Source organism: Pipra filicauda, unplaced genomic scaffold, assembly GCF_003945595.2.
Source record: "Pipra filicauda isolate LSUMZ 115617 unplaced genomic scaffold, ASM394559v2 scaffold19_size4547281_pilon, whole genome shotgun sequence".
Taxonomy (NCBI): Eukaryota; Metazoa; Chordata; class Aves; order Passeriformes; family Pipridae; genus Pipra; species Pipra filicauda.
The window spans coordinates 2,386,347-2,410,382 of NW_024104309.1; the positions used below are offsets into that span (position 1 = coordinate 2,386,347).

General features: G+C 39.8%; 1 protein-coding gene across 11 annotated transcripts in view; it reads right to left on the reverse strand.

The window, feature by feature from the left end:
* The window catches only part of DAB1 (DAB adaptor protein 1), a 436,638-nt gene that overhangs the window by 43,102 nt on the left and 369,500 nt on the right, over window positions 1-24,036 (reverse strand). For all 11 annotated transcript variants that reach the window (XM_039380595.1, XM_027748810.2, XM_027748812.2 and 8 more), the window contains 2 exons: window positions 17,730-17,869; window positions 15,344-15,442 (listed from right to left, as the gene is read on the reverse strand). In XM_039380595.1, coding sequence (XP_039236529.1) covers window positions 15,344-15,442; window positions 17,730-17,869 — 239 coding nt within the window. The remainder of the gene's footprint in view (window positions 1-15,343; window positions 15,443-17,729; window positions 17,870-24,036) is intronic.

Here is a 24,036-nt window from a genome sequence, read left to right on the forward strand (position 1 = left end):
TGAATAAGCAGCAATACACTTTAAGTGTCACATAAAGCTCCCCAAACATCAAAGTTACCCATCAAATTGCAAAATTCTTAATGGATTAATAATAAAATAAGTTTGTGGACTATAGATTCAGTCATGTTGCTGTCTACCTTCAAGTCCCCTGTATTCCAACTCAGCAGCATATAAGGAAATCAGGTCCTGTATGTTCAGGAATACCACTGAAAAAATCACAGAAATTGAACCTCACATGGAAAATTAATGGTAAAGCCTTAACAACAAGCTTAGCAAACCTTAAGTGCAATAGGACATCGACCATTACCTACTGCAACACATTCAGTGAAAACAATGACTTGTAAACCACGTGAGTGGCTCTGAGATTAATTTTATCTCATTGCTGCAAGAAACGTGGGTGTGATACAGATGATTCTCCCTCACTACACCCAGGAGGTTGCTGTGTCTCTTAACAGGGCTCAAGATGTGTATGCTATAGCACTTGGTCAAATGTTCTTCGTGGCCATTTCCTTACAATTCCTGTTTGTTTTATCATAGATTTGCAGGGATCAGGGGGACAACAACTGGCCACAAGCATTTCTCCAATTGCCTGTGTTTGTGCTGCAGTGCTTCTCCGCTGTTTCGTTAAAATGCACTTATAGTAGGGTGGTCTGGAGCTGCTCATCTCCACCATAAACACCCCACAGTCCATACAAGTGCCCATGGCAGCGGGGTTGGAATTTGATGATCTTTAAGGTCTCTTCCAACCCAAGCAATTCTATGACATGAAACACCTAAAGTTATGAAGATTTCAGTATTTGGGAGGCATTTCCTGGCACTGGCCAAGATGATCAGTTTTGGTCATAAAAAGAGTATAAATGGAACATACTAACAAAGAGTAGGAACTGAACCCTTTTGCTGTAGGAGACTGAACATGTGCTATGTCCTACTCAGCCAAAATGAATCAGTCCAATCCTGAATCTGACGCAGAGCCACTCATGGAATGTAGGCCGAGCAATAGGTTATGGACTTTCCATCTGCAAAAAACCCACCCCAAGAACAAGAGTAGAAAAGGAAAATGTAACCTCTGGAGTGTTCTCCAGGCCTGAAGGGACTTCTCAGACAGCAGCCTTTAAGCCTGTCTTCACAATGAGAGAAAATAAATCTGTCTAATCCCTGTGCTTCTTCCACACACACTGATTTCGCAGACAATAACCTAAAGAAAGACTTTTCCAAGTGCCAACTACTAAAAGGCGTTTCAGTGCGCAAGCTTTGCAATAAAAACACTTGGCACAAAAAGCTCCCTTTGAGATTATATGCAGATCAAAGCTTGGTCTGTGTATCACAAAAGGGCACATGAAATATGGTGCTGATAAAGAGAAGAATCAAAACAGATTTAGCCCCAGTTATCACAGACTCAGTCCCTCCAGGGGGTCAGCCGTCTGGCTGTGACACAGCACAGCACCCAAAGACGTGTAAATTTAATTTCCTTTTAATAACAGTAACAATAATAAACTCTTAAGAGCCATTCTCTTCCTGCAGCCAAGGAGACTGAAGGAAAAAAGATTATGTGACTTCCCAAGCTTACATGGCAACACACAGCTGAGTCAGGAGGGACGAAAGTCAGTGAGAAAGAACATATGTGTAAGGATAAGCACATCTTCAAGTGAAGGGCTACACTCAGCTCAGTCTATACACTCCACTCTAAATAAAGAGAAGCACTTCACCAAAGTACCCCAGGTAGGAGCCTGTTTGGTTGGACTCAGAAAAAGAGCTTAAAAGGGTACTTCAGCCTCAGCTAAAATCCAAATTAATCCTTACCATTACCTTTGCTTGATGAAAAAAGTATCCTGCTACTGCCTGTATCTTACCTGGGGAGCAAGAGTAGCAAATTCTTAAGAGAGCAGAGGCAAGTGTCCTTGTTGGTGCCTCCTGGGACAGACACACAGGGATGCTCTCGGCTGGCCTGGTACTGTCCTCACCCCAGACCCCTGGAGTCAATTAAGGCAGCAGGACATAGCTTTGCCAGCACAGCAGTCTAATTGTGATGAATGGATCTATGATACTGAGCTAGCTGGACGCTCCAAGAACCTAATTTGTGAAAGAGAACACCACTAAGGTAATAAACTTCTGTCCAGCTCTCATAATTTGTAATAATGTCTGACAAAGACCAGATATGAATTTAGTTATTGTTCATCATCTTCAGAAGCAAATGCTAAGTTGCTCATGCAGAAGATCCATTTATTAGATATATGAATTTGGAAAGGAACAAAACAAAACTGGAACACACATATGGCCAATTTCGTATCTTCACTTCAAAGCTTTTCAATTTTTTATTGTACCAGGAACAAAAGTAGCTAGTTAAATCCAAAACCCTTGACCAATTACTATTAAGCCCAAGTTATATTTTAAATATGTACTTGCAAATATTGTTTCAGGACAAAGAAAATCCTAAAGGGCAAGGAAACATTTTCATAGAGCTTTGAAAAGACAGATGTGCTACACTAAAGCCGTGATACTGGGCCTCCCATGAGTCTTGTACTATTTTCTTATTGCTTCTGCATCAGACACAGTCATTGTTTTGTCAGGATGGTTAAAGCAAAGGATTTGCACATCCATACCAAGAAGCAGCAAACCTGACCCTTGATACCAAAGTCAGTGGCCCCACTAGGCCATAAACAGCTCAGCAATGCAATATGCCCAAAATTGCAACTGAATCTATAGGCTGCAGTACATTGCTCTCCCTTGCCATCTCACTCAGGGTTTCAATGTGCTGTACAACTAACAATACTTGCCTATAAGGTATTATGACATTCTTTGGGATGGCAGCTGCCTAGTGGCCACTGCTGGGTTCCCAGGGCTGTAACACATACATAGGAGTGTATTCCCCCTTAGCACCCACCTCACCACCTTCTGCAAAACAGTCAGTAGAACAAAATAGCCATAAATATGCCAGTATTGCCCTCTACTCTCCAGTGAAAGCTTTCACACAGCTAAAGTGCACCACCTTTGACCATGCCTTGTATTTTTTCCTGATAGACTCTGATGACTGTAAGACTCTTAGTGATTAAATCTCGAATTGGAAGAAGCACAGTTACAATATTCAGTAATGAGACAGTTTGTTACAGCATCACTGAACCTCTCCATATTTTTACTGTGTTCATCTTTGTAGCTTGTGAATGTCTTTTGAGCAGCCTTTACTTTTTACAAGGTTCTTTTGTTCCTTAACACCAACATTTCTCACCTCCTGAAATGCTTTTGATTTACAAGAACAGCACAAGAAATTCCTTCATACAGTTCCTTGGAGACATGGAGGTAATTTTTTTTTGCTTTAACTGTCTCAGATCTTAACTGCTTCAGATTCAGCAAGTATTATCAGTCACCCTCTTCTTGCAGCCTGTGATTTGAAAAACTCATCAGCGAAAGGCAGCCGCTGATTCTCTTGATTTGTCATGCAAACCCCATAAAGCAGAGCTTGCAAAGATCACAAAAACCCTACTCACACTGGCAATGCTAAAATTTAACCTGCACTGAATAGTCATCAAACAACAGCTTCCTTGAACCATAAATCTAGTTGCACAGTGTTACAAACTTTACTGGATAGGGGAAAAAGGACAAGGGGGATTTATTTTATATTTCTCTAGTTATCTCCCAGATACTCTCACTAATTTAGTAAGACTTTAAAGGGGGTTGAGAGACAGCACATGTACAGAGTAAAAAGGGATTCTGTGAATTCACAGAATTATACTGTGTATAATCAGTATGTTTGTTGTGTTCATGAGTCAATTGAAAATTACACAAAACAGTCGAGAATTTCAGGACACAATTTTTATACCTTTCAAATATAAAAGTGATTTCATAATCAGAAATAAACCAAGGCATAGATGCAAGACATCCTGTGTTACACAATGATAGATTGATTTCAGTGGCACAGTAAAGAACTGGACAACAACCACTCAGCCCAACTCTTCCTCTCTAACAGCTTAATTATCTAGTGGCCAATGTATAATTCTACAGCAGCAGCTAAAGTTGACATCCTGAAATCTCTCTTCCACAGACACTGGTTTGGTTATGAGAAACTTGAGTTTATCTTTCATATCACAGGCAGCTTTTCAGCCCACCCTTCTCTACTACTACTTTTGCTGAAATTCATCATCATGAGAAATCCTCCTGGATCCCAGCAGAGACATCTGAACTGCTGGATATTTTTTTCCAATGCAGAACAGGCCTGAGAGGCAATGGCAGATGTTTTGAAAAGACTAAGGAACAACCTCTGCCTTTACTGTAAGATCTCAGATTATTCCATAACTGGAGGTGTACAGTTGCAGAGCATTCTAACCGTGTTGAAGGTGCTGAAGGCTATTGATGGACTTGAGGTACCTACTCGTTAGCAAAAGATGACTCTGGAGTGATGGGTTTTACAGTTCAGAAACAGCATCATGAACTACCTATCCTGGTCATAAAGACCATGACATTTTGTTTTCACTCTTCCTGCAGAAGAGAGTAAACCTTTTCCTTTGAGTTACAATTGCTCATATAAATAAGCTTCAGAGAATCCCATAAATGGGATCATTCATCAATAAATCCTTCATTTGTTCAGGTCCCACAACAGACACTTCACCTTGGATATAAACCATCCATAGCAACATGACAAGTGTGCACAGCACTTGAGCCCTAAGATATGAATAACATAAAATGTAAAAGACAAACCTCAAAGAGACTCTAAAAAAGAACAAAGAACTTGCAGGAAATTTTTTGCTCAATTTTCTTTTTTTCTGCCCCCTGCATTATCCCAAGGTAGGAATTTCTGGAGCTGCACTTAGTAGGTGCTTGGCACATCTTGTTTCAAGAGTTCTACATTTCAACTCAGGGAATAGGGAGTATTTGTAACCTCTGCCCTGGCATCTTCCAAAAGAGATCCCTAAAACCCCCATTTGCACATTGTAATGCCCAGAGTTGTTTCTTCCCTACCCATTTTCATGTAAAGCAGGCTTAATGTTTAGTTTTAGTCTTCTGCTGCTAATTGAAATCTCTAAAAGCAAACTTTGATTAACACTCTGCACCAAAACCTGGCTCAGCTGAGAGCACAGCTCAACTCTGTTTGCTTTTCTCTCTCCTTGTCTTAGTTTTCTGTCCTGGCCATGGGTGTCACACAGGGTCTGCCTTTCAGAAGAGCTCTCTGGCAGTGCTGCCCTCACCTTCTACTTAAAAGCATGCAGTAAGGCCTTTCACAGCTTTGATGAATGGATGCTGGCTTGTTTTCTACTACTTATTCATTTCATTCTCCCGCTCCCTTACAACTTTTGTGCACAGCACATCTTCTCCTAATCAAACCTGAACTTACTCATTACTTTGCTCTCATCACTGCTCAGCCCTGAGCCTTATGCACATACAGGTTACACTCACACGTGCTTTTCACTTTAAAGCACTTCCAAATTTCTGTATCATCCACAGGAAAGCATTTGGCTAATTAAAGATTGCAGAAGGCTGCATATAAAACCTTCTACAAACCAACTCGGCCTTTTTAAAAGCAAGGACATAATCAAAAAGTTGGGTTCGAATCCATATTTTGACTATCTAAAAAGAAAAAAAAAATACTTTGAGCTATGCAGAGCCAGGGATAGGAGCCATATGTAGTATTTTCAGATACCTAGACTTCTTATTTGCTTTAAATGTCAAGGCACTCCAATTAATTAGTGTTCTGCCTCACCTATTCACAATGCTGCCTTTGAAATCAGCAGGAATGTCGCTGCAGAGCACAATGACGCAGAATTAGGATGGGACCCACAAAGGATTAAGAAGTATTAACAGCAGAGACAGGTAGAATGCAACAATTCAGGGACACATCAGGCACTGCTGTAATTCCACAATTACCACTGGGCACTGGGAGCACAACAGGAGATGCTGTTCCAGCCCCCGGGCTCTGTGACACATGGCTGCCCACATGCCGAGCACACAGTGCATCCACCACAAAGGTCACGGAGTACAATGATCGCATTTAGGAGGACAACTTCCATGCCCAGTTATTTTTATATCTACTGGTATCTGAAATTTATTACTTATTCAACCAAAAGATGGGGATAAAAGCAGGTATCTGTATTTGCTAAGTGTTGTTAAATAAGAGCAGCCAGTGGCAGTGGTCTTGCCTCCTCCTTCCACAGGACCACTTATGACATAAACTAGGAGGGAAAATAAAGCTGTTTATTTACCTCTATCAGACTGAACAAAGCTCTTGCTGACTTCCCTGTAAACACAAACATGTTCCTCAGGGCAGAGCATCATCTATCAATTTAATTTCCAATAGGTATCTATTACTATCATCCTGCAAACTCCTGGGATAAATTTAAAAGTAATCCTTCCTCCAGTTTCCCTCTCCCATTGCCCTGACAGTGAAGGACATCTGTCCCCCTTGCATCTGACCCCAGCAGTAGGAGAGGTTAAACAGCCCAAAATGTAGCACAGGAATTCAGAAACATCCTTGGTACTATTGCTACTACCAGGGCAAACCCAAAATTGCAGAGCAGCCTACCAGATAAAATGCACTGAATAGGAAGGAAAATCACCAGCACACCTGGGGTGTAATGTTTCCCAGCCATCTCCACCAAGGAACACTGGGTTTCAAAGGGGGATGTAACTTTCTGTTCTGGCACCTGCTGAAGGTCCCCCACTGCTCTCCAGGGAGGTTTCAGAGCATCTCAGCTGCCTGTGCTATTATTATGTCAGCACTTCTCTTGCTAAATCCTTTCCCAAGCAGTCTGCAATCCAGTCATTGTAATTCCAGGTGTGCTGAAAATGGGCCTGAAATTTTCCTCTACTGTGTGATGCATTAACCTGTCTTAAAAATGCCAATACTTGCACATAACTCTGTATTTTGGGTGCTCTTCTATAAGACAAAATTGCAGCTGGAAAAAGGAATATGGCTCTGCTGGAGACAGCAGGACCACAACGTGCCATTCACATCCTAACTTATTTATCTGGATCACAAAAGGGTAGTGACTACAGGCAAATCTCCCTCCCCCCCTCAGTATAACTCTATACTATGATTTTTCTGCCATGGGACAATAGGAGGGATCCTGTGCAGCTCCACTATGTAACAGGATCCATGACGACAAACATGTTGACTTTCAACTTCTTAGCAAAATTCACCCCAAATTCTGGTTAAGCATACCAAACATTTAAATTATACAAAATCAGAAGTGTTGGCATGTAATTTTTACTACAACAGCTCTGCACACAGATACCCATCCCCATATGCAATGGAAGCCAAATGGCAATTGGGAATATGCCAGTGTTCATAATATCTATTATTGGGAACTATATAAATCACTGTTGTAACAATGTAATAGTGAGATTCTCCATACCATAAAGCAGAATGCATGTAAGCACTACTTCCTTTTCTTAAATCCATCCTGGGGTGCTTGGAATAAACAACAGGAGGCCAGATACAGCCAAATGAGACCATCACTAAACTCACAAAATCTCATTTTCTGCCTCTTTGAAAGCAATCAACTTTTTACCCTTTTCACACTGAAAAAACATAACTACAACAAAATCGCACAAATTATTTCAATTTGGATAAAATGTCTGGAATAGCTTTATTTTATCTTCATGCCAATTAGGGTCAGAAATCTCACGAGGCAGTTCCTGCAGATTCTGACCACAAGAAGGCTGAACTCAGCTCCAGATCAGAGCTTTTCCAGATGAGAGGAATGAGAAAAATTTTCAGCCTTCCTCTGTATGCCAAGTGTTAGGAGGGAAGACATAAGGTTCAAACCAAAGCTCTAGATCCCCAAGACTTCACAATGTACAAAATCACACCCAAATTTTGCCTTCTGGGTTCTTTTTTTCCACAGGAACAAAACTGCCATAACAGATAGGGCTTTTACAATCCTCATACAGCAAACTGGGCATCCAAAGAATGTAACTCTGTGAGCTTGTGGCTATTAAAAATCCCTGTGGAGCACTCTGAACTACCCAAACTGTCCAGGGCTCAGTTTGGAGGGCCAATAATAAATGAATTACAATAGTCCATAAGGGATGTAATTAAGCCAGTAGGTTCTTCTGACATTTACATTTTGCTAACTGTCAAACGTTATTCATGAAATGTGTTATTGTTTCCCTTTTGAAGTATCAGAAGACTATAAATACCTTGCAAGAGTAAAATGCAGGGTGTTAAGCCCTCTACTCTGCCATATTCTAATTAGACACATTTATTGCATGTAGAACAGTAAATGCCATGTTTTACTGTTCATATTTACAAGCAGAAAGATGGAAACTGTCAAGGAACAGAGAATGACTCCCAGTCAGCCAGAGGGATCTTCTGCAGGCAGAAGCTGAGGACAATGCACAAGAAAGGCCCCAAATGTCACCATTTTCAACTGCATGTGCAAAATTTGACTTTGCTCTTTTTCATTTATTGCTCTTTACTGTCATTACACAGTATTTTTATCATTGTAGTCCTCAAAAGTCCTCAGCATGGTCCAAGACCCAACATTTCTTAAAAAAATTTCCTATAAATAAGTAATACTGATTAAAATAACCCCTGAATTAAAAAGGAGTTTACACTTTAATTCTAACTTTTGAGAGCTAAGGGCCAGATGCCCCTCAGGAGACCTCTTGGATGCATGACTGCAGTAGCTCCTCCTCATAAACCAACAACTTCGTAGCGTGGGAGTGTTTTAAAGAAAAAACGTGTAAAGAATTTCTCCAAAGTACGATGGGCAAGATGGGAAGAGACCTGGAGGCAATTATTAGGAAAACTGAATAAATGAATGACGAATGACAGACTGATTCCTTGAAAGCTGGTAAGAGTAAAGGCAGCCATGAAGAGCCTGGACAAAACAGTTCAGCAAAGGGCTGATAAAACAGAGAAGGCAGATGCAGCATAGGAATGCAAAGGGAAGTGTGACATGATCAAAAGAATAAGCTGAGACAGTGATCTTGGCAGTCATGATGGATTTCAAAAATAAAAGCCAAATTTGTCAAGGACAAAGAAAAGGATAACAATTGAGACATGCGGTGAAGAGAGGTAGGACTGGGTTTTAACTGTAAACATGACAGTAAATGCTGTATTTCAGACCAGGTAAGGAAAACTCTGCAAGATCTGGAGTTATCCTGGATTTAAAAATCAAAACCAACGCTGGGTCAAAAAGGCTGCTGAAGTTACAGGGCTGAATAATAGATGATGCTGATATTTTCCTCAACTCTCTGAAAAGGAGGTCAGAGAGAGACCTTTGGGAGTCAGGTTTAGCCACATTAAGCTTGAGCTGTCGGGTAAACATGTAAAGAGAGGGCTGAAGAGACAGATCAAGATCTGAACAGAAGACAGAGCTGGCATCGTTTGTTTTGACACAATAACCAAATCTATAGTTGCAAATGAAATAATTCTGATAAAAAGCATGGCAGGAAGAAAAAGGAGATCAAGGACAGAGAACACCCAGGAAATCCCAGATGAAAATTGCAAGGAGAGAAACTAGGGACACAGGGGTTAAATCCAGAGACAAGAGTCATGGAGGCCAGGTGGAGGACTTTATGCAAAATCAGCTGATCAGGTAAGATACTCTCAAAGTACTGCACCTGAGATGAGCCATGAAGAGGCCAGCAGGAAGTTTAGGAAGTTTGGGAAGTTTCAAAGACAAAAACCACCTCTGGGAGCCCCAGGTAGAGACTATCAGCACTCTCCTGGCCAGTACCACACTCTGGCAAACACAAAATTCAGTGAACTAATCACACCATCTCTCCTGCTCACTGCAGAGCAAGTAGAGAGCAGAAGGAATTAATTCCTTCTTTTATTTCTATTTTTAAGTATTCAGAGATGCTCGGTGATAGAGACTTGACAGTTTGACATTTCATCTGCTCCAGCACATGTGCTTCAAGGAATAACTACAGATTCATAACCGTACCTCGATTTCTGGTCACAGATGCCAAAACCAACAGATTTCCAGTAAAGTCAAGAAGTACCTTTGGTACATTTTAAATGAGGTATTTTCTGCCAAAACTGAGATTTTTAATCTTGTTAAAATTTTCTTTCAGCCAAGTTTAGCTGTCCTGTTAGCAATCTATCAGCATAATTAACACCATCATTCACATCAAATAGAGAAGAGCAGCAAACCCAGGGGTTATCAGCATAAACCTCTTGGAACATGCTGGAAGCTTTATAGAAAGAACTTTGAGAAATCTGTGCATTAAAAGGTCAAGAGAGCTCAAAGGTTCAGGAAGATGGGCAAGATATTGGCATCCAAAACACTGTTTGGAACATACCAGTGCCATAACATTATCTCAATAGAAGAGAACGACACTACCGGAGGACAAACAGAGTTAAGACTTAAAGCAGAAACATAACCACCAGTTCTGTGGCCATCATGAAAAGGAAAATTAACTTTTTTGTATGAAATGCTACAGGTAAGGTCTAGTCCCCCTTCCATGGAACAGGGAAGTGCTATTCACTGAGAAACACCATCTCAGGTAGGTAAACCTCAAAAACAATAAAATAAAATCCTCATCAAAGATAACGAAGGTTGGAGTACCAGGTAGGTAACAGTAACAGATAGTCAACATGGAATACATGTATTTATACATACAGTTTTCCTTTCTGGATTTCATACTAACAGCCTGAAGAAAATGTCTACAAATTAAATTCATAAAACCTGAGTAACACACTGCAATACTTCTCTGTAATACTGTAACCCCATTAGATACTTTTTTCCTAGAAATTTTACAATCCCACAGGTTGTGCCCTATATTTGTTAAAGATATGAGTTAATATCTCTGAAAGACAAGCCAGTCCCTCTAAAGTGCAGAACAGACAATGCAAATGAAACTCACTTTTAGGGTGCTACACAGGACAAAATAGGAAAAAACTGGTGAGATGACTGTCATCTTCATCAACTGGGTTACAATCCATCTGTTCAGGGTATTTGCCATAAATAAACAAGATACTGACACCGATCTACCATGCTTTTTGGACAATGGAGGAATCTAGATAAATAATTAAGCTACAACAATACCTCATACAGAGCTATATATTATGGCATATTCTGGTAATTTGCATATCCGTGATTTATTTAAAATTTTACTTTAACAGAAATAATACTTTAAAGCCAAATAGTAATTTTTTGCTTTCATCTTATTTCTTTCTCACAATGTCTGAGTTTTCCATTAAAGTCAACTAGAAATAACAAGAGTTTAAAAGCACAGCTCACTGCATGAATGTAGAAGAAAATGTTTTCCCGAGCATATTTTATAGAATTTAATTATTAGTTTCAAATACATTTTTGGAAAGTAATCTACAGTAAACAAAGATTTATTGTCACATAAATAAACAATGAGACAATTACAGGCTCTTCATGGAGCCCATATTAGTCACGCACATCTAATGAAGCATTACTAAGCTATCACAGGGAGATGGCCTGATGTGTGTGATTAACAAAATAACACTCATAAATAGCTAACCAACAATGATGGGCCTTTAAAAATTTTGCATACCCTTCTATATGCAGAGTTATGGCTTTTGTTGCTTTCTAAAGAAATCACCAACCACTAAGTTCCACCCTGAAAAGGAGAATATTAAATAACATAATGCAATTATTTGCATTTTTGCCTTCTACATGCTTTTGAAAATATAAAAGAACTCTCATGAAATATGACTAATGAAGAATATACTGCAGCATGAGATATAACCAAGATGGATATGACAGAATAAATGATGAAAAATTATTTTCATATAATATGCAGCCATGAAATCTCTCAAGTGGCAATGGGTAGAGAAAGCATGGGTTTAGCAATAATTATGGTAGATTTTTTTATGTTAAAAAAACAAAGAGATGTATTTCCCTTCTGTGAGGTATATATTTGGCAAACATATTCTGGAGAAAGCAAGTGGGATGGATGGATCCATGGCATGGAATGATGGAATATAAGAAAGGATTGTTATTATTTCTATTGCAGTGCTGTAGAAGAACTATATCGTATTGCATCTACAGTGTAAACTCACAGCAAATCCTTCTTGCATTTTTCTTGGTGAGATAAACTCTTTCCAAATGATATTCCACCTTCACCCTAGTCTCCTTCATGGATAAATTTACTCATAGGGCAGAATTCCTGATGGCTGGAATAATAGCATTATTAAAATCAATATTTTTTGATGAATATTAGGTCTGGAACATATTAAAGAGAGCTATAAAGTACAGGGGGAAAAAACCCTGCTTATCATTTTCAGTAGTAACCCAACTACAGCCTTTCATCTGTAACGAATTATGGAGTAATTCCCCTAAATCATCTGTATGAAGTCAGCTATGACACTGCCAATTTTAAAAAAAATTTGCTAGTTTTGAGCTACAAATTGATTTTTTTATTGTGATAAATTAAAATCCAATGGCAGCCTACAAGACATTCAACATACAGAAGCCCACATTTTTTCAGAATATTTTTTCTCTTTTCTATCACACCAGACTGCCACTGTGGTGGACGTGATAGCAATTGCCAATGCTAAAAGTTAAGAAAGGACATTCTGAAGAGGTAAATAATCTTTAAAAATAAACAATAAATGAGCTCTGTGGCCCAAAATATCCTTTTGGGAATTCCAAAAAGATGGAAATACAACTAAGGGAGAAAGCAATGTGGGGGGCAGAGCGGGCTGTTAAAGGAGGAGAAAGCAAATGCAGGATTATCTGGCTGTTCCCTATTAAGGGCTATTTTTTTCCCTATTGTATGAATGTAAACATTAGTCTCCAAACTTTATAAACTCCAAAGTTTAACATGGATATCAGAAGATCAGTGTGAGAGAAACATAACCTTCTTGCAACCCCTTTTGCTTCCTTCCCATCAAAAGATCCAGGCCAAGAAACTGTACATTCCCAGTTTTGCCAGCTTGTGGGATTTTTCTAAATCAAGGATGGGATTGTCAGTGTTCTGCATCACCTAATTTTGCCATCTAGGAGGCTCCTCATCATAGCAGTGATGCAGCTTTCTTTGGGGTCATTTTAGCACAGAGACATCGAGGTGAGACTACACAGATGGTCTCATTTACTGCTCTGCCAGCTGACATCTCTCAGCATTCCACCAGGATGAGCCATAGCTGTATGGATGAGACATGGTGAATCACCCCTAAATATTTGTCTCTTGTGCTGTGGGAAGAACCTTGCCTCAGCAGTGCTCCAAGAGCCTGGAGACTCTGCCACGATCTGTCCATTAATTTGCATATTTCAGATGTTGAGATTCCCAGAAGGAATGGGAATGAGATGACAACTCGTGGCAAAGCAGAGACAGGCTAGATGAGACAGTCTATGAAAAGAATGGGATGAGAGTGTGAAACTTTGGGACATGGAGAGACCCAAGCCATGGAAAAAGCCAAAGGGATGGTGGCTCTGAAAAACCAGCAGAGTATTTCATGCACTCCTGCTTCAAAACCTTGGCATGGAAAACATGATTCTCCTGCTTTCAAAACACGTAAAAACTGATGTCGAAAGCTCCCCACAGCCCTTTGTCACAGTCCTGTTCCAAGAAGGACAACTCAATATTCCTGTCCATCACTCCAGCAGCTCAGGGGCAGACATTTGGAAGGTGGATTTAGAGGTTTCATTCTAAGCCTCAGTGAGTGAGTGACAGATTTACTATAAGGATGATATAGATGTGTCAGATTTAGAGTACACGGTGTCAGAGTTATGAAATGAAGGAGACTGTTCCCATGTCCCCACCTCACCAGCTGCAGACAGGAGAGCGTGCAGGATGCTGCAGGAAAGACAACTGGAATAAAGCACACCTTTGTTTCTAAAACACATCCCCTTTTCCCTCTTTATTCTATGCAGAGAAATCCAATGTTTGAGAAACTTTCAAAGACAAGGGCAAAAGGACTAGTCTTTCTTCTTTTTTATTTTTCCAACAAAAGGCTTTAGTCTTAGGAAAGTAACTGTGGCCCGAGTGCAATTTTCACTGACAGTCCTAATTCTGACATTTTCTATTTTCTGTAACCCCAGCAATGTTCTCTGCAACACTGCTTTTGTATGAATACTTTACACAGGCTGTACACAACACATCCCAAATGAGCTTTTCATTACTAACTACTCGTATTACGTATCAGTGAGCTCAACGACATTGATTTTCTAATAATATAAATTAACTGGCAAAGATAATTTCATCTATCATCAGTAGGGTTTTATTTCTGGCATCATGTTAAATAGTTAATCTTCCAAAAGATTAAATCAAGAGCTTTTTAAAATTCAAGGCAGAGCTTCAACTGCTGTAAAAATCTTCTTAATTATGATTAAAACAGTTTGTGTGTTGTTGCTTTATATCTAAGTAGTATAATGTTTTGCTTAGGTTTCTTCTTTTGGAGCAATTTAAAAAATCAAACAGGGTATTGCTATGGCAAAAACTGTGTAAGACATGGAAATCTCTGCAACTTCCTCAACCAGATGTTACCAGGGAAGGTGCTGCTTGGCAGCTTTACATGGCAACCTCAAACTTTCCAGTGCCTTTTGGCTCCCATTCCATACAATATATAATTTTTCTACCACTGACAACACATGAGCTCCGATTCTGATGGTGTTGCTGTTAATAGGATATATCACACTATGGTGACTACATACAGCTGCATTCGTGTGGAATTATGGATCTGACAGAAATTCTTATGACTACCCTGGGACATCTTGAGGACAATCCCAGCTAAGTGCATGCTGCTCCCCAGCCCACACTGCCCTTCCTTTTCTCTCCCTATCTCAGGCAATTGGGGGGGGGGGGGAAGATCAGCTTCACTCTTCTGGAGTTGCCCTCAGCTCCCTGTTCCAGCTTGTTTTCATCCCCTCAGCTTACTCTGACACAAGGGGCGCAGTCCAAGGCAATTCTCACCTCTAATCCTAATCCCTTGCCATGAGACCCTCAAAAGTCACCTGACCTGTACTGCTGAGGATCCTTAAGCAGCATCCAGAGGATGGGGTGCAGCTGGACCCAGGATGGATGAGAAAACCTGTATAGGCACAGATACCAGTGTGACCCATGGACTCCTGCAGTCTTCTGCAAATACTGGGCTGGCATTTCAAAGACGTGATTTTTTTATCTGCTGAAGGAAAACAAATCCCTTTTTGCCACTTCTGGACTCAGAGCTGTGAGCATAAGGGAATCTGTGTACTCCAGTAAGTGGTTCAGCAGCAATATCCAGGACATGGTTTTACAATAAACCATGTCTCCATGCTACACTCCACAAGTCACATAATGACTGGCTCTGAGAGATGATAACCCTTTATCAAGCTTCTCAGATGCTTCACGTGTGTTTACACTGGTGAGATATCACAGCCCAGTCAGGAAATGCTTCTAAGAAACATCCATGAAAAGATTCAATTGTGCTCCATCAACTGATCATTTTACTTACCCCTGTCTTTTCATCAAAGATTTTGATTCCCCCAAAGGAAACTGTCAAGAAGACTTTTTGTTTATGTTCTCCTTTCGAACGAGCCGCAGCAACAATTCCCTATGGAAAAAAAGAACAGTTTAGTTGGTTTCATGACTCTTTCAGGTGCCACAGCAGAGCACAGATTTGCTTGTGGACTATTCCCCACTTTTCTGGGAAAATTTCAAGGCTTTCTAGGAACAGTCCCCCTCTTACTTCTGGCTTCTTCTCTTTTTTCAAGGTATCAGATCTCTTTATGCTACCAAGAGAGCATTTCAAATGTGCTCCCACCTCCAACCACTGCACTAGCTAATCCTCCATGAAATTTGTTTTCATGGAAGCTGAAGGTCATCTCTAGCACACTTTTCCCAGCTATAAGCTGCTCTGTTTTCTTTTCTTTTTTTTTTTTTCTTTTTAAAGGAAAAAACCCAACAGGGAGCAGAGGAAAGAAAATGCCAACAAACTTCAGCTTACTTCATGGGCACATTTATTTGGAATAAGCAAACTGAGCTTTTTATAGAAGAAAAACATTCTTCTCAAAATATAACTACACCTGTGCTGTAAACTCAGACTTTTACTTTCTAAGTGAACTTGCTGATATCATCTCATGCACCACTCTACCTCAGTGTAACTATAATAGCAGCTTCTATTTCCACCTTTTCAGGAGTCTGTCCTGACCAACAACACCGTACTAAGACCAAATGCAATCAATTGCACTCCTAAATAAATGAAAATATTTAGCCTTTATCTGGCTATCTGAAATTTCAACATATTTTAAGAACCACTAACTTAAGTTCTAAGACCTTCATGAGATCATTGTTGTCATTACACAGACATGGTATCAAAAGTCACCCCAAAACTTTATGGGTGGCCTTAAAACCCATGTCGTAGGACACTGGATTTCCAGAGCCCAAAACTTCATGTTATGCCACCAAATGTGAATTTCTAGTGCTCCCTATCCTTAACAGCTTTAGTAATTTCCCAGGACTGTTTAGATTAATATTTCCACCATGCAAACAGGTTATCAGGCATCTGGGAGATATGGAAATGGTAATCCATGGAGGAGAGAGACAAAAAAGCTTGTGCAGCAGAACAGTAGCAACTCTCCCCAATTCCTTCTAAAAACTATGAAACAGTGAGAAATATCCAGCACACATTTAAATCAGGTAGGAATATTGTGGCCAGTGTGACATATCAACAGAACACCTTTTAGAGCAGATTAGTTTTTGCTTTCCATAAAACTGATTTGTAAATTATCTACCAGATCTTGCTTTTAGATTGCTGAACCATAGGAGGGATGTCACCCCATGCTGTTTCTTAATGAATAACTTATTCCTCCCAGACAGTTGGGACTGGAACTCTGCAGGTTGGTAGTGAACAAGACACCATTTAGTGATTTCTCCTCCTGAAAAAATCAGCAATAGAAATCCATCAGCTCTCTTGGCAGAGTGGCGGGGAGAGGACTGGCAGGAAATAAAAAAAAGGGAAAAAACTGCAAAGGGTTTACTCCTAGAACTAGCTTGTAACCTACAATGCAGACGGCAAGTCAACAGCCGACACTGCACTGCAGGAAAACACAACCTATCCCTCCTTCCCAACAACACAAGCTCTTCCACATGTTCCAGGGTGAGGGAAAGGATGTTTCCTATAAACAGGTCTCATGCTCTTTGAGGGGTGTGAGAAAAGTCTCAGCCAGAGAGATGTCTATCATCGCTCTGATACCACTGGTGCTTTCAGACTCTGTCTACTCTCCGAGTTCACACTCTACTCAAATCTGCCCTTGCCACTGCTCATTTTCTTCCCCAAAACTCTGGGGACTTCTCTTTATCATTTCATGCTGCATCCTCCCAGTGCACTGCCTCCTGATTTTGTAACCATGAGTCCTGCCATTATAGGTGCAAGGCATTCTCCTTCCAGTGAGGACACAGGTCCCCTCTATATCTGGCTACGTACACCCAACACTGTCACTAACACCTTCCTGCCCGTCCCCATAGGAGGTAATGGCCACAGGCAGGGCTGTAGTTGATTAGCAATGTCATAGAAAATATTCTGATACACCATTTCTCTCCACAGTGCTTTACTTCCCCTTTTGCATAATAAAATTATTCAATTTGCAGATGTGTTGTTTATAATTTGTGGACAAATTGCAGTGGTGTCAATCATGAATAACTACTGAACTCAGAGATAATGTATGAAAATTAAACCAGGATAAGCAATACCAGCCAGGAGTTCATGTAAAATTGACTGATTTCAATACATAATTAACCAGACCAAGACTCAGTGTCACGAAAGGAGAACGAGTAAAAGTTCAAGCTGAAATTTGCTCCCTTTGACTCCATAATATTAAGTATTACAAATTTCACTGCACCTTGAGCTTCATCATGGAGTCTTGGCATAACTTGTCTCCTCGTGCTGCAGAAACCTCATCTATCCCAATCAGTTTTGCTTTGTATCGGACACCGTCACCTTTAAACCTTTTTATTAAAGTGGCTTCGCTGCGATCCTGACCTGAAAAGACAAAAGGGAAACAAGGCAATTTACATGAGTGCAAAGGAAAATAAATGAATAAACACAATTAAGTGGTAAATTAGATCTAACTCCTATCTCAACACCGAAACACGCAAACATTTCAATAAAATTAGAAGGAAAGTACTAGTTCAATAAAACCCTTTGGCCTCACTGCCTCAAATGAATTCACAGTGGAATTGTTGCCATACAAAATCTTCTGCACAAAATTTGCACACAAATTAGGTTTGCAGAAGTAAGAGATAAACCTGAATCAGAGCTCATGGATCTGAAAACTTGTGATCTGTACGAGTTGTTTTAATCCCAATACACATGAGAATTCTACATTTTGCAGACAAAACTCCAACAGAAACATGCTACTATTTCCTTGTATTCTGACTTATCTAATTGTATCAACCATATTTAGACCATTAACATTTGAAAGATGGATAACCAAATTATATTATTTGCCTACAGAATATTGCTGCTTTAGAACCCTCACAAGAAATACTGTCTCCTTGTTCTATTCTTTTTGCTTATAGGCATACACAAAAAAAAACAGAACTAGCAAAGGCTGCTCTTGCAGGCTTACCCTGAGAAGCTTAAAAAAAGGTAAATACGTTTCTTAATAAAAAAACAACTGGGGGTAAGAGAGCACTGAATGGATAAGGCCAGTTGTGCTGGTTTTCTTCATAGGAGCTCGTACGGGGCTGTGTTTTGGATCTGTGCTGGAAACAGTGCTGAGCAGGCTGCCTAGGGAACTGCTGGAGTCACCATCCCTGGAGGGATTTAAAAGATATGTGGATGTGGCACTTGGGGACATGGTTTAGTGGTGGGCTTGGTAGTGCTGAGGGAATGGTTGGACTCAATGACCTTACAGGTATTTTACAACCCAAATAATTCTATGATTCTGTGACTGGCTGCACACTGGTTGGTGGTGAGCAACTGGTTTTCATTGGTATCACTTGTCTTTCTTGGGTTTTATTTCTCTTTTTCCACTATTTTTCTTCCCATTACCAAAATAATAATAATAATAAAAATAAAAATAACAACAACACCTTTTCAACTATTAAGCTATCCTTACCTCAACCCACGAGTTCTCTCACTTTTACCCTTCCAGTTCTCTTCCCCTCATTCTGCTGGGAGAGAACTGAGTGGCTGGGCAGTATTCAGTTGTCAGCTGGGGTTAAATCACACCACCAAATGTACCTAAATTACAGTGCTCAGACTGGCCTGAACCACACGACCGTGACACCACAGCAATTCACAAAAGGGACATCTTTGTCAGGAAGACTTTCCCCCCCTCCCCGAGTATCTGCAGAACAGTTTTTACCGTGTCTTAGCTGGAAGAAATATGTTAGTTAGGGAATAAGTCTTCCAACAATTGATTAAAAATATATTTTGCAGCTGTCTGTGGAATTTCTTGCTAGGACCTCAAAAAACCAGCAGTGAGCTGTAAATAATTGCAACCAAACAGGGAACCAACCAAACAACATTAAAGGTACAAATCAGCAGGCAAAACTGTAAGATCTTTAAAGAATTTGTAGTTTCTTGGACCCAACTAATTCCTCCAAAACAACATGATCTGACATTGCTAAAATTTACACCATTACCACCTAAGAGCTCTAGTCACAGATTCTGCCCCATCATTCCAGTTAGTGTAAAAGAATGAACCAAGAACTTCTATAAATCAACTACAGGTCAGAGCCTAGTTTTAGACACCTACATTTGAGAATTCTGGCCCAAATTTTCTCCAAAGTTCATTCCTATTTAAAAGGTCAGATTTAAGCACTGAAAAATTAATAAAATCTGCTACTGTGCATCTGTTTTTTTGATAAGCAGAAGTACAGAAACTTTGGGGGAAAATGTTATTTTGTCTGGCATTTCTATTAGAAGTACCTTCCTCAGCAGTCAAACTTGGGTCAACTTGCTAATCTACACACCCATCAACTGGATGAATAAACTTTAGGTTCAAAACTATGGAACTGAAATTTTTACAATATCATTATGAGTATATACAACCAGCAAAGAGTACTTCCAAATGAAGATACTCATTTGGTTCTTCTCCCCCCACAGTAGAGCACTGTCCATGCTGTGAGCTAACGATGGATTAAATGTATATTAAAAAATGAAGCTATATTAAGCATTTTCAGATCTTTAAGTATGTTTGAGCTCGCAAATACTATTTCTTTCAAAGAAAAATATCAGCTCAGAGCAATGTTTTATGCCTCAATCATAGCCCCTTAAAAATAAGGCAGCTGCTAAGTGCTGCTGTGATACTTCAGCAGCCACCCAACTGTTCCCCTTGATCTGTTCTCACCCCTGCTCCCTCAAAAGAATTGAACAGGGTTCAAACTTCATACTCTTACATTATATTGTATTAAAAATTAAAAAAAAAAGGCAAATGAGACACAAATGATGCATCAGAAACTCTCAGCAGTGCTAATAACATTCCCCAGGGAAATGTCAAGGCAGATGTTGGCACCACCAGCTAAAAACAACGAAAAAACATTTTCCACTTTCAGCCTCCGGAGCGGGGCAGGAGGGAAAACATCTGGAGACACAACAAAGTACAGTAATAACAGCAGACTTTTCCATATGTCTTTTATACTCGCAAAGGTATCCTGTTGATTTGCAATAAATACAATCCAATTCCAACAGCTTCCTTACCAAAACTTTCCAACTTTATGTCTTCCTTAGGGCCAAAGGCAGCTGTGAGCTAATAGCATGAGTATGTAAGTGTTCAAGAGTGTCTTCTGAGTCCAAGTCGTGACTGTGACCCTGCATTCATCAGTTATTTGAACATTTATACTTATTCCAACCTCTGATCTGTTTTACTGCACATAACTAAATCCCTGACATTAACAGCCCATTCAAACACACCTCGTGGCTGTGTTCCGCTTACGCACAAGTCCCATGTCAATTATGACCCAGATTAAGTAGGATAAAGTGCTTTTGGGATAAATGACTGGGAAAAATCATCAACCTGAAAATGATGTAGATATTTGAAACTGCGGTGGAAGCTGCAAATTACTAGAGAGTACAAACTCATCCGTAAAACCCTAGAGCATATGTCCCGTGCAAGGCACAGAGCATGCACACGCACACTGCCCTATATTGTACATCAGCCATCTGCAACAGTCACCATTTCTCACACATACCCAGATCTCCTCTCATCCATATTCATGCCATATTCCCAAATTTTGGTGCTGTAATCAGCACTGGAAAACTTTCTACCTGCATAGGAAATTACCGTATGACGCTGTCAGTACAGACGATTTTACAGCACCCATGAGGTGTGAGATTCATGTGGGCCAATACTTCGTTTGCACACCGGACACTTAGAAAGCAGATAGTCCAGACTCTCATAAGCACCTCATCATCAAAAAAGAAAAAGGTTTTTTTTTTAATGACAGCTCTTGAACAAGGTTCTTTCTGTATTTGAAACTTCATAAATCAGAGATATCTGAATTACAAGGCTGTAATTCTTAAGTTTCGGGGGAGGGTAAATGATAACATTAAACCACTAAACTAGAGAGCTTGCTGTGCCAGGAACCCACCCAAGAAAGCGCCTCCCTCTTTCCTTCCATGTAATAAGTGGAGTCAATCTTTGCTCCTTCACAGCTTCCACCTTCCGAGGAAGCCAAAATCCCCCTAAAAAGGTCACACAAACTCAGTTTAGGAAGGGGATCACTTTTAATTAGAAAATGTGCCGCTCTTGACCCAGGCAAGAAAAGTTTTGTTTGCAGTGTATAATCCTCAGAGGCCCTTAAAATGTAAATGTTAATTATTTTATTATTATCCACTAATGTAGATGTCACCACACACCCTTAAGCCATATGTATTCCAGCTGGACTCCCTGCTCCTGCATGAGTAGGACAACATGATCTTTGCTGCTGAGTTGTGACATTGCACTTGGACTTTCACGGTCTTTTAGAGAGCAACAAATCCCCAGAGCTGGGTGATGCAAAGTGCTTCTGAGCTCGCATCTACAGCAGAGATATCAGCATGATCAGTGTTAAGGTACTTTATCCATCTCCCTAAAGCTACTGTAGAAGTAATAAACAAGGTTTGTAATGCAATCAATCATTTTTATTCAAGGTAATATACCTTAATTAAACCAAGACTCCATCAGGCAAGCTAGAGACAGCCCTGAACCCAAACCCCCAAGTACTCAACTCCAAGTCCAGTCAATCCCAAGAGGTGACTGGCAAACAGTCCAAGAGGGAAATAAGCTACTGAGGAAGATCCACAGCCCGAGCTGAGTGACAGAGGCAGATGCTCCCAGGGCCGTACCCAGCAGCAGCAGGGACTAGGGCTCCTTGGGAAGCTGCACCCAAGGCAGTACCACACCCTGCCTTTGACGGCAAGAGGGAGAGCTGTGTTCGAATTAAGTTATCTCGCTCCCCACAGTGCTCTTAATTTTGCAGCCTGCAGCTCATTTAAGGTCTGCTTTCCGGGCACTGTGTATTTTCGTGAATGTTTCAAGAAGACTTATCCTCACTCTTGGTACAAGTCAAGGATTACACCTGATTTTGGCTCTTAACCCAACAGAACACTGAGATAACACTGTATTAATATGTTAACATTTAGAGCAAACGCTTTTCGTCCTCCCAGGGGATCTGTAAGTGAGCATCTTTCTTAAATAGAAAAAGAAAATAAAGCAAAGCATCGCAGCAATAAAAACACTGTTGCTCTTTCTGTCCTCGTAACACACTAAACATTCTTCATAGCCCCTGCTAATCTAAGCCAATAACCCCAGAAATGGCTATATCCTTTATTTAAATGTGTGAAGCCCTCAGAGCATAATCTAAATTTCTTGATTTTACCACTGTAAAATATATAATGATATTATCACCAAAGTCAATAACATGCTCCTGGCAATCAATTTGCTGAAGAACGACACAGCACTGTCTTTTTTCTTCTTTTCTAACTAATAAACTGTCAAAGTTGTATTCATTCAAATTATGTACGCATTCAAATTATAAACCTGAAATAACACCTCCTTCTATATCACTGGGCTGAAAAACAATCCCATACACACTTATAAGAGTCTACATCTTCCTGGGGACAATTAGCATTTTTATAGGTTTGTATAGCACCAATGCAGAGGAAAATACAAAACACTGTGGTGCAGAATGACCTCTAAGATACCACACAGATTGAAGAATATTAAATTAATTGCTAAGTGAAAGATATTTCCCATTATCTGTGCATACATATGCACCTATGTGCATATAAATATGCATAATTTTATGTATTTGCACATATGCATACACACATGGTACACAGGTTCATTTGGTACCAATTATCTGAAGAAAACTCACAGTAATTTTAATCAACTACAGATTTCCTTAGAAAAACACACCCAAGTACATAAGCAGGTGTAAAAGAGAAAATACTCATAGGTAATTACATGTACATTTATTTCAGTATAGCATGAACTAAATAGCAATTCATGAAGGAATCATGAAAAACTCTGACTTTTCTCCTTGATGGCATATTTTTCTCAATGGCTTCACAGAACCTCAAGTCCAGTACAGAGGGCTCAAAATTATCCATCACACAAAGGGATAGATCATGATACCACAACCACAGCACCTCGGGAATGCAATTCTTTGTTCTTACACATAAAAAAGTTCAGTGTATCATGTTTATCTGGGATTTTAAAACTAAGAAAATCCCACAAGTTCTCAAGATTCTTTGCTATCTGTTACTCTAATTTTTGAAATTTTCTGCTAGAAGTAGAAAACTTGGAGTTGCCAGCTCATGTATCTGTCACTGTCTTTGGGAGCACAACTGCCCAAACCCCTGTGTGACACCCACAGACCTGCCACAGAAGAATAAAATCTTTTTTCCTTTTTTAATGTAACATTTTAGAAAAGAATCGACATCACACTGGTATATGTGCCCAAAATTTAACTTCTAGTTAATCACTACCATTCTCTTCCTCTAACAATATTTCTCAAATGAGTTTCTTGCAATTAGTCATTTTCGACCTTTTTTTTTTTTTTTGAACAGGAGAAATACTTAAAGTTTTAATTTCAAGATCTATCCTTCATCTTAAGAGATCAGAGTACAGTCACAGCAAGATCTGCTCACAGCATCAACCACTGCTGTCTTTTAAATGAAGACATTGGACTTTGCACTTTATTTCATTGATAAAGGCT